At 32.9% G+C, this 12,731-nt stretch overlaps 1 protein-coding gene across 1 annotated transcript in view; it reads left to right on the forward strand.

Annotated features, from left to right (window-relative positions):
• Nucleotides 1–12,187, forward strand: part of LOC148951037 (uncharacterized) — a 28,150-nt gene extending 15,963 nt beyond the window's left edge. Inside the window, exon 4 of the mRNA XM_089090982.1 lies at nt 11,896–12,187. Coding sequence (XP_088947108.1) covers nt 11,896–12,187 — 292 coding nt within the window. The remainder of the gene's footprint in view (nt 1–11,895) is intronic.
• Nucleotides 12,188–12,731: the final 544 nt, after the last annotated feature.

Below are 12,731 nucleotides of genomic sequence, written 5' to 3' on the forward strand. Positions count from 1 at the left end.
TAACCTAACCTAACCAAACTTGATCTAGCCTAACCTAACCTAACATAACAAATATAAGAAAAAATGTAAGTGTGACAAAAGGTAAACCACAAGAAAAAACTGCTGAAATGTTCAAACTCTTGCATTTCAATGAAGAAATCTCAAAATTGAACTTTGAAAAATCAAGAGAATGTAACTGTGACAAGGTAAACCACAACAAAACACTAGTGAAATATTCCAACTCTTGCTTTTCAATGAAAGAAATTCAAAATGAACTTTTAAAAATTATGGGAATTTAGCAGTGACATTTTAACCTGCAATACTTCTGAATTTTTCCAACTCTTACATTTAAACCAAAGAAATTCAAAATGAACTATAAAGAATCAAGAAAATGAAACTTAGAAATGTAATACAAAGAAAACACACATTAGAAATATTCCAACTCTTGCATTTCAAAGAAATAAATTCAAAATGAACTTTGGAAAATCAAGAAAATGTAACTGTGACAAGGTAAAGCACAACAAAACGCATCTGAAATATTCCAACTAATTTATATCATCGGAAGAAATCCAAAATGAACTTTGAAAATTCAGGTAAGTGTAAGTGTGACATTGTAAAGCACGTAAAAACACACGGTAAATATTGCAACTCCTCTAGTAACTCAATGAAAGATAACCAAAATGAGCTTTGAAAAATAAAGGAAAATGTAACTGTGACAAGGTAAACCACTACAAAACACTACTCAAATATTCAAATTCTTACATTTCAACGAAACAAATTCAAAAATAACTCTGAAACAGCAAGTGATTATAACTTTGACATTTTAAACCACTACAAAACGCTCGTGAAATATTAAAACTCATGCATTTCGACGAAAAAAATCCAAATAGAACTTTAGAAAATCAAGAAAATGTAACTGTGACAAGTTAAACCACAACCAAACACTACTGAAATAATCCAACTCTTGCATTTCAATGAAAGAAATTCAAAATGAACTTGGAAAAATCAAGAGAATGTAACTGTGACAAGGTAAACCACAATAAAACACTACTGAAATATTCCAACTCTTGCATTTCAACGAAAGAAATTCAAAATAAACTTTGAAAAATCAAGAGAATGTATCTGTGACATGGTAAACCACAACAAAACACTACTGATATATTCCAACTCTTGCATTTCAATGAAAGAAATACAAAATGAAATTTGAAAAATCATGAGAATGTAACATTGACGAGGTAAACCACGACCAAACATTTCTGAAATATTCCAACTCTTGCATTTCAACTGGAAGAAATTCAAAATGAACTTTGAAAAATCAAGAGAATGTAACTCTGAAAAGGTAAACCACGACAAAACACTTCTGAAATATTCAAACTCTTGCATTTCAATGAAAGAAATTCGAAATGAACTTTGAAAAATCAAGAAAATGTATCTTTGACAAACTAAACAACGACAAAACACTACGGAAATATTCCAACTTCTTGCATTTCAACGAAAGAAATCCAAAATGAACTTCTAAAAATTACGAAAATGCAACTGTGACAAGGTAAACCACGACCAAACGCTACTGAAATAATCCAACTCTTGCATTTTAACGAGAAAGATCCAAAATGAACTTTAAAAAATCAAGAAACTGTAACTGTGACAAGGTAAACCACTACCAAACACTACTGAAATATTCCAACTCTTGCATTTCAACGAAATAAATTCAAAATTAACTTTCAAAAATCAAGAAAATGTAACTGTGACAAAGTAAACCACAACGAAACACAGCTGAATTATTCAATCTCTTGTATTTCAACGAAGGAAATTCAAAATGAATATTGAAAAATCAAGAAAATGTAACTGTGAGAAGGTAAACCATGAACCAAACACTACTGAAATATTCCAACTCTTGCATTTCAACGAAAGAAATTCAAAATGAACTTTGAAAAATCAAGAAAATGTAACTGTGACAAGGTCAACCACAGCCAAACACTACTGAAATATTCCAACTCTTGCATTTCAACGAGAGAAATTCAAAATGATCTTTGAAAAATCAAGAAAATGTAAGTGTGACAAGGTAATCCACAACGAAACACTACTGAAACATTCAAACTAATGAAATTAAAATAAAGAAATTAAAAATGAACTTTGAAAAATAAATACAAAGTAACTGTGACAAGGTAAACCACACCAAAACACTGCTGAAATATTCCAACTCTAGCATTTCACCGAAATAAATTAAAAATTAAATTTTAAACATCAACAGACAGTATCTTCGAAAAGATAACCCACCGACAAAAACTACTTTAATATGCCTTCTCTTGCATTTCAACGAAATAAATTCAAAATGAACTTTGAAAAATCAAGAAAATATATGTGTGACCAGGTAAACCACAACCACACACTACTGAAATATTCCAACTCTCGTATTTTAATGAAAGAAATTCAATATGAACTTTGAAAAATCAAGAAAATGTAAGTCTGACAAGGTAACCCACAACAAAACACAACTGAAATGTTCTAACTCTTGCATTTCAAAGAAAGAAATTGAAAATGAACTATTAAAAATCATGAGAATTCAACTGTGACAAAGTAATCCAAAACGAAACACTACTGAAATATTCCAACCCTTGCATTTCAACGAAAGAAATTCAAAATGAACTTTGAAAAATTAGTAAAATGTAACTGTGACAAATGTAACTGTGACAAGGTGACAAGGCGAAATATTCCAACTCGAGCATTTCAACGAAAGAAATTCAAAATGAACTTTGAAAAATTAATTGAATTTAACTTTTACAAGTGAAACTAAAACCTCAAAATACATAAATATTAATGATATTGATTAAAAAAGAAATAAATTCAAAATTAAAAATTTATAAATATTGAATTTAACTCTTACAATTAAAACAACAAAAAATAACTAATTACATTTTAAAAAACTTGCATTTAAATGAAAAAATTCAAAATGAACTTTGAAAAATAAAGAAAATGTAACTGTGACAAGGTAAACCACAACCAAACACTAATGAAATATTCCAACTCTTGCATTTCAATGAAAGAAATTCAAAATGAACTTTGAAAAATCAAGAAAATGTAACTGTGACAAGGTAAACCACAACCAAAAACTAGTGAAATATTCCAACTCTTGCTTTTCAACGAAATATATTCTAAATGAACTTTGAAAAATCTAGAAAATGTAACTGTGACACGGTAAACCACAACCAAATACTACTGCAATATTACAACTCTTGCATTTCAACGAAATAAATTCAAGATGAACTTTGAAAAATCAAGAAAATGTAAGTTTGACAAGGAAAACCACAACCAAACACTACTGAAATATTCCAACTCTTGCATTTCAAAGAAAAAATTCAAGATGAACTTTGAAAAATCAAGAAAATGTAACCGTGACAAGGTAAACCACAACCAAACACTACTGAAATATTCCAACTCGTTCATTTCAACTAAAGAAATTAAAAATTAACTATGAAAAAATCAAGAAAATTTAACTCTGACACGTTAAACCACAACCAAACACAGCTGAAATATTACAACTCTAGCATATCAGCGAGAGAAATTAAAAATGATGTTTGAAAAATAAAGAAAATCGAACCCTGACACTGTAAACCGCAACCAAACAATGCTGTTATATTCAAACTATTTAATTTCAGCGAAATAAGTTCAAAATGAATTTTGAAAAATTATGAAAATGTAACTGTGACAAGAAGAACCACAACCAAACACATCAGAAATATTACAACTCTGTCATTTAATAGACAAAAATTAAACAATAACTTTGAAAATTCAAGTGAATGTAAATCTGACAAAGTAAACCACAGCAAAACACAACTTAAATAGTCCAACTCTTTCATATAAATTAAAGAAACCAAAAATACACTATGAAATATCAGTAAAATGTTTCTCTGACAAGTTAAACCACAGAGAAAAAGTACTAACATATTAAAGCTCTCAAATTTCAATAAACTAAACTAAAAATGAACTAATAAAAATTTATAAAAAGTAACACTGACAAGCAAAACCACATCGAAACACAACTGAAATTTTCCAAGTCTTGCATTTAAACAAAAGAAATTCTAAATGAACTTTGAAAAATCAATAAAATTTAACTGTGACGCGGTAAATCACACCAAAAAACATATCAAATATTATATCTCTTTTTTTTTAACAAAAGATATTCAAAATGAACATTGAAAAATCATGAAAGTGTAACCGTGACATGGTAAACCACGACAAAACACAACTGAAATATTTCAACTCTTGCATTTCAACGAAAGAAATTCGAAATGAACTTTGAAAAATCAAGAAATTGTAACTGTGACAAGGTAAACCACAACAAACATTACTGAAATGTTCCAACCCTTGCATTTCAACGAAAAAAATTCAAAATGAAATTTAAAATATCAATATAATGTTAATCTGACATGGTAAACCAAAACCAAACACTACTGAAATATTCAAACTCTTACATTTCACTTAAATACATTCAAATCAACATTTAAAAATAAATAAAATTTAACTTTTACAATTTAAACCACAACCAAACACTACATAAATAATACAAATAATTAAGTTAAATGAAATAAATTCAAAATGAACTTTGAAAAATCAAGAGAATGTAACTGTGAAAAGGTAAACCACGAGAGGAAACTACTGAAATATTAAAACTCTTGCATTTCAACGAAAAAAATTCAAAATGAAATTTGAAAAATCAAGAAAATATAACTGTGACAAGGTGAACCACAACCAAACAAAATTGAAATATTCCAACTCTTGCTTATCAATTAAATAAAATAAAAATGAAATTTGAAAAATCGAGAAAACATTACTCTGACATTGTAAGACATATCGAAACACAACTTAAATAGTACAACTAGTTCATTTAAAATGAAGAAAATTCAAAATTAAATTTGAAAATCAATAAATGTTAACTTTGACAAGGTATATAACAACGAAAAACAAATTAAATATTCCAACACTTTCATTTCAACAAAATATTTTCAAAATGAACTTTGAAAAATCAAGAAAATGTAACTGTGACAAGGATAACCACAACCAAAAACTACTGAAATATTGCAACTCTTGCATTTAAAATAAAGAAATTCAAAATGAATTTTGAAAAATCTAGAAAATGTAACTGTGACAAGGTGAACCACAACCAAACACTAGTGAAATATTCAAACCCTTGCATTTCAACCAAAGAAATTAAAAATGAACTTTGAAAAATCAAGAGAATGTAAATCTGACACGGTAAACCACAACCAAACACAGCTGAAATGTTCCAACTCTTGCATTTCAATGAAAGAAATTCAAAATGAACTTTGAAAAATAAGTAAAATGGAACTGTGACAAGCTAAAACAAATCGAACTTTACCTTAAATATTCAACATCTAGCTTTTATATGTAATAAAATCTAACTGATCCTTGAAAAATTGAGAAAATGTTAGTTTTACACGGTAAACCACATCCAAAAACAACTGAAATATTCCAACTCTTGCAGTTCAACGTAAGAAACTCAAAATGAACTTTGAAAAACCAAGAAATGTAACTGTGACAAGTTAAACCACAACCAAACCCAACTAAAATATTCCATCTCTTTAATTTCAACGAAAGAAATTAAAAATTAAATTTTAAAAATAAAGAAAATGTAACTGTTAAAATGTCAACAACAACGAAAAGCAACTGAAATATTCCAACTCTTGCATTTCTACGAGGAAAATTCACAATGAACTTTGAAAAATTATGAAAATGTAACTGTGACAAGGTAAACCAAAACAAAACACTACTGAATATTCCAACTCTTGCATTTCAACGTAATAAATTCAAAATGAACATTTAAAAATCAATATAATTTATCTTTGAAAAGTTTACCCTCAATAAAACACTACTTAAATATTACAAATATTGAATTTCAGCTAAATAAATTCAAAATGAACTTTGAAAAATTAAGGGAATGTAACTGTGACAGGGTAAACGACAACCAAACACTACTGAAATATTCCAAATCTTGCATTTCAAAGAAAGAAATTCAAAATGATCTTTGAAAAATTAAGTTAATGTAACTGTGACAGGGTAAACAACAACAATACACTACTGAAATATTTCAACTCTTTCATTTCAAAGAAAGAAATTCAAAATAAACTTTGAAAAATCGTGAAAATGTAAGTGTGACAATTTAAACCACAATCAAGCACTACTGAAATATTCCAACACTTGAATTACAATGTAAGAAATTCAAAATAAAATTTGAAAAAAATAGAAGATGTAACTTTGAAAAGATAAACAACAACCAAACACTACTGAAATATTCCAACTCTTGCATTTCAACGAAAAAAATTCAAAATGAACGTTGAAAAATCAAGAAAATGTAACTGTGAGACGGTAAACCACAACCAAACACTACTGAAATATTCCAACTCTTGCATTTCAACGAGAGAAATTCGAAATGAACTTTGAAAAATCAAGAAAATGTAACTGTGACAAAGTAAACCACAACCAAACACTACTGAAATATTCTAACTCTTGCATTTCAACGAAAGAAATTCGAAATGAACTTTGAAAAATCCAGATAATGTAACTGTGACACGGTAAACCACATAGACCCGCTTCTTATATAGTTCTACTTTTACATTTCAACAATGGAGATTCGAAATGAACTTTTAAAAATACATAAACTGTAAATATGGCAATTTATACCGGTACAGATCGACTCAGTAAATTTCCATCTCCTGCATATCAACAAAGGAAATTAGAGAAGAAATACGAATAATCAATACAATTTAAATGGGTTAAGTTCATCCACGACCAAACACAACTGAAATATTCCAACTCTTGCATTCTGTCGTTCTGTCGTTCTGTGTCTCAATGCACAAAAAAAAGTATAAAAAATGGGGGAGGGAAGGGGAGGGGAGGAGGGGAGGGGGGAGCAGGAGGAGGGGGAGGGGGAGGGGGAGGGGGAGGGGAGGGGGAGGGGAGGAGTGGAGGGGAGGTGGAGGAGGGGAGGGGAAGGGGAGGAGGAGGGAGGAGATGGAGGGAGAGGGGCACCTTTGGGGGGCCAAAGGGGGAGGGGCCCTTTGGTCCCCGGGGGGGGGGTCTGGGGGAACCTTGAGGGCCGGGGGCCCTTTTGGGAGCCCAGTGGACCTTTGAGGACCGGTGGCTTCCTTCGGGGTTGGGGTAGAGGGATTGGAACCCTTTGGGGTTGGGGTAAAGGTCCTCACAACACTGTTAAAATCGAACTCGTGAATTATAACGACCACAAAGTTTTACCCTCAAATTCTCTCCTAAAATCTCTTCAAAAATTATATTTTAAAATGTCTCTAACTGTTTCGCCGAAATAATTCCATAAAATGACTAAAACGGTTTCGCCCAAATAATCCCTGAACGTAAGTTCTGCGTGTTCCTTTTGTTTGGCATCCCTGTGCTTTCACTTTGTCCCGGAGAAATTTCTCTTTGGGAATGCACCAAATACATTAATTAACTTGACGTCATCTGTCAGACATTCCCTGGAAACAATTTGATTAATGACTGACAGCACAGGTGTTCCCCGGAAACTCATATCATTTGGCTCGAACAACAACAAGAAGGGAGTGACAAAGTTCCTGTTTTTCCAGTCTCACTGACAATGAATATAAAAACATCAAATAAATCGAACAACACACATAACCGTTCAAGAAAACAGACAAAAATTTGAGAGAATTCCTGTTTTTTCATTCTCAATGACAAAAACCATGGATAAAGAAAAAAATGTGTCAACGCATCTGTTTTTCAAATTTTAACTGACAAAAACCATAAATCAGCCATAACCATCCCTGAAAAACATAAAATAAATCGAACAACACACATAACCATCAATGAAAACATACATAAATGTGAGAAAATTCATGGTTTTTCAAGTGAGAAAAATACTGTTTTTTCATTCTCACTGAGAAAACCATAAACCACGTGGTTCGCGTTGGGCTGGTACCCCCCTTTCTACTAAAATGGTACCATTGTAATAATTATGGTCCAAAACCATTAATTGGAGATTTACAAGGGACCCTCACGGTATACTTCCCCTCCCAGCCCCCTTAGTAAGTATCATTAGTAAAGCGCTAGTTTTGTATAATCCTAAAAGCATAGGGAAACATAATTAGTTGGTTTATTTATACTAGTTATATCAATATGTATTAAATAGGATGTGAAGCAATAATTTATTGTCCGTTTTAAGTTTCAACTTCGCTCTTTACTTCCCTTGGAAAAACTTTGTTTTTTAAAATTAATTGCTATAATATTCTTACATCGTTCGTATTCAAGAATTGAATTTTTAAGTTGAACAGAACACATACACTATACAGGTTCAGTCGGATTTTGGAATTGATAGTCAACAGATTGTTGCGACAGTTGAATCGTAAGTTTGCGGGATTTTGTTTTCTTTTGCTATTTTTATATATGTTTTCTTAATGTTTAACGCACAATTATTGAACGCCTGATAGATTAAATGAAGTACAATCTTCTTTCGGGAAAAATTGCCCCCACCCAAAAAAAAAACCCTTCTATTGAGACAAGATTTAGCTGAAGACTATGTACAAGGTTAGGGAATTGAAGATTGAAACGGAAGTAACCCCAAAAATAGGATTCATAAAAAATTGTATATTATTGCCTATAGGGTGAGGGGGGGGGGGGGTTCGGGGGCTATCATTTCTAAATGATAATACCTAATTTTTTTAATTGAAAGCAGGGATGCCAAAAATATATATTATTTTTTCATTGAAAGCGGAGACGGAAGAAAATGATATCAAATTCGCTGGGAAACCATAGAAATATTTTGATAGACCTAGGGCCTTCGATTGGGACTTGTTCATTGTCTTGGGTATTTTTGGATTTCTCATAGGCTACTGGCCTAATTTGGCTTTTGTGTGTGCTCCCTCTTAATTAGATTCCTTGGATCTTATGCCACTGCGAATTTATGACTCAGTTTTCTAGTAGTTTGAGGTATACATGAATAATCTCGACATTTTTGTTGTTCGACCATTATAATTTTTAAATAATAATACTTCGAATTTCTTTTTATTGAAAGCAGGGATGCGAAAAAATTAATTGCTTTTTTAATTTAAAGCAGAGACAGTATCCTATCAAAGTAGTATCCAGAGGGGAGGGGGGGGGGGGTTAGGGAAATGTCATGTTTAAATGATAATATCTCGATTTTTTTTATTGTGAGCAGGGATGCCAAAAAGTTTTTTTTTCTAATTTAAAACAGACGCGGTATCCTATCAAGGCAGTATCCAAAGGTGGGACGGATAGGGGGTTTCATTCTTAAATGAAAATACCTCGATTTTTTTTTTTTTTGAAGGCAGGGATGCCAAAGAAGTTATTTATTGTTTTAATTTAAAGCAGAGAGTGTATCCTATCAAGGCGGTATCCAAAAGGGCTTTTTAATGCAATTGGAAGTTCTTCTAATATTTACAGGCTGTTTACAAGTGAGAATTATAATTATTATCAAAGTATTTTTTTAAAATTCTAATTGAAGTGTTTCGCCATCATCTATTTTTCAATTTGATAAATTTAGTCCTTTTAGAAACAGTTTATAATTTAACTGACATCGGGTATTTATGAGTTTCTAATTTGGAATGAATTCCCAAAAGAAAAAAAAGAATAACATCCAAAAGAGCAGCCAAAAGCAATCCAAAAAAGCAGCAGTTAAGCATTAGCCTACATGATATGATATATATTTTATAAGGAAGCCAACAAAACTTAAAAAGGTATTTTTTGTTTTTTAATTGTTATTAAAAACTAGTTTTTAATACAAGGAAGGCTTTTTAGGAATCCAAAAGAGCAAGAAAAAACAACAAAAAAACAATCAATATCAAAGTTGTCCATTTCAACTGTTTTAAAGGTGACAAAACAGATATAGCCAAAGAACATTATGAAAACATTAAGCTTCTAAGTTCAAACTTCTATTAAAAGTTTTTACCCAGATAATTGACGAATTTTGTGATACGGTATGTGAAGTTTTGTATGCAATAATGCTCGATGAAAATAAACTACTAATTTTGATAATTGTTTATGTTAAGAATACATAGCTAATATATACTTCAGCTATTATGTAAGGGCTCTGAAACGCCACAGCCATTCCGTTTCAACCAGATTCCTACTTCTCTTGATGAATAACGAAGAAGACCAGCGTCCAGCCAGCGACTTGCGAAGTTTTTAGCTTATGAATAGGCCCTACTCTTTTGTAAATTCAGTTGGGTTTTGAGAAAAACTGATGAAAACATTAATGTTTGTCATCAATATTGATCGTGCCGGCGGCGCACCACCGATATCTCACCGACGGCGCCGCCGCTGCTATTTTTGGCCCCGCCACCACCGGCCTTCCCTTATCGGCGTGGCACCAGGGACAACACTTTTTATAAAAACCTTATATGTCCCTAGGTCATAACTTACAACCCTTGCCCTTAGGGCTGTGGGGGGGAGGGTTCATCTGAAAAGACCTGATTTCCAGAGCTTTCAACTGCGTTGAACAAAATGGCTATTTCATAATTTTGATTTTATGTGTTTGGGGGAATGGTGGCCATGAGAGGGGGCTAGTTGCCCTCCAATCACTTTCGACTATTAAAAAGGGCACTAGTTCTTTCAATTTCCAATCGAATGAGCCCTTTTTGAAGTTTCTATGACAACGCTTTTTATAAAAAACGTATATGCCACCACGTCATAACTTACAACCACGGACGCCCCTAAGGGGGGGGGGCAACGGGGGGTGCCTGTCCCCCTGGCTGCCTGCCCCCCCTCTGGCTGAATGACAGTGTCATATATTTGTATTAATTAAAAAAAAACTTTCCACAGAATAAGTTTGCAAAGAAAAGTAAAGAGCTCTATTAACCCAAAAATGGGCAGAAATAAAGTCAAATAATCTTCCAAGCGTAAAACTACCACAAATCACTATCAACATTTAAATGAAACTCAAAACGAACAGGAATTACAATAAATTGCTGAGTCAAACTGAAAACGAGCAAAAATTAACATTACTAGGGCTGACAACCCCTATGCCTTCTCAAGACCAGAACATAACTTAAGCTTTACTAAAAAAAAAAATAATAATTGACCGTGGATTGTCAATTTAATTTACCTATAGTGATATTTATTCCTTAAAATAAAAAATGGGTAGAAAAAAGTGAGGAAAAAAAGTTTTTAAATTCACATGCTCATAGTTTGTTTTGATTTAGTTCAACGTCTGCCTAAATATTTCTTATATCTGATTACTGAACATATTGTTATATTCTCTTTGGACTCTTAGTAGGGGAAAGTTACGGAAAAAAATGGTCGAACCAGGAGAAAATTGGTACAGAAATTATTTTTGCACCACTGTGTTCAGAAAAGAGAGTTCTACAACATATCAAAAATTTAAATCTTCATCCCGTTGCGAAATTCCCTTTTTTTCACGTTTTTTGCGCCTATTTTTTAGATATTTCCAGAATCCGAGAATCAGGAACCGTGAAAAGAAAAGTAGTTTATTGATTGTTTCCCTTTTTAAGAAATGATTTTTTTTTGGCTATTTTATTCGACAGAAAGATCACGTTTAATCATTTAATTCTTTTTTTTGTTTTGTTTTTGTATTAAGTAAAAAAAAAAAAAAAAAATCAAGCGACACACGATTATGGGGTATTTTACGAAGAGGAGCACGAATTTTCGGTTCATTTTTCCCCATCTGAACAAATAGCCTACCGGCGTTCAGAATCCATTTCTTTTCCTACCGAGCTTTATTGGTGACATTTTCAACCAGCTGGAAAGTCCCTTCTGATATTCACTTTCTGTTACACCATGCCTTGATCATAACCTCTTATTATGATCAAGAATTATGAATTAAGAATTATGAATCAATCTTATTATGTCTTGTCATAACCTCTTGTACATTCTTTCTGGAAAAGTGATTTCTAGAGCTGTTCGAGCTCACATTCTCGTGAGCTCGGCCATATATGCTCATCTCCTCGAAGAAGAGCAAGCGACGTTGACTTCTCTAGACATGTCTACTGTCTTCGCTAACTTACTGGATGGATACCTCCCACCCGAAGATCTCAGTCATGATCCCCAGCTCAAGCAACTTGAAAACTTTCTCAAGCAGAGACGCCAAGACCTGCTGACTCAGAGAACTGCGAAGCTCTGGTTTCAGTATCTTGACATGGTTGGGATATTGCTTAAGTTCATACGTGCCGAGAGACTAGGCCTGTGAGATTTGCACCTACAATCTGCAGTAGAGATGCTTCCGTTTCTAGCAGCATCTGGACATAACCTCTATGTCAAGTCGGTCTGGATATACCAGCAAGAGATGGCTAAGCTTCAAACAAGTCACCCACCAATCTTCGAAGCATTTGAACAGGGAGGTCACACCATTAGAAGATCAGAGCGACGCTGGGCTGGGCTCTCGGCAGATCTTGTCATCGAGCAGGAGTATATGAGAAGTCTGAAAACATCGGGCGGTCTTACAACTGGAGGTGGGATGACAGAATAGTAGAGAGCCATTCGGGTTCTGTCAAGACCAGCATGCCTGGAGATCAACCTGTTGATGCAAAATTTGACAAAAATTGGTTACTCGACAAGTGAGCAGCACCGCGACATGAGTTCCAGTAGAAAGGAGCGTGACTTCGACGATACCCAGAAGCTCGTTGGATACTTCGGAGAATCTTCTCCGTTCAGATGTGACAATCAGTTTAGAAACATTGCCAACGGCATAACTTCTTCCCAAGATGTTAATGTTGACGAGGCCGATGTGGCTG

This window comes from Artemia sp. Qi Xiang Cuo, chromosome 6, assembly GCF_049724085.1.
Source record: "Artemia sp. Qi Xiang Cuo chromosome 6, ASM4972408v1, whole genome shotgun sequence".
Lineage (NCBI taxonomy): Eukaryota > Metazoa > Arthropoda > Branchiopoda > Anostraca > Artemiidae > Artemia > Artemia sp. Qi Xiang Cuo.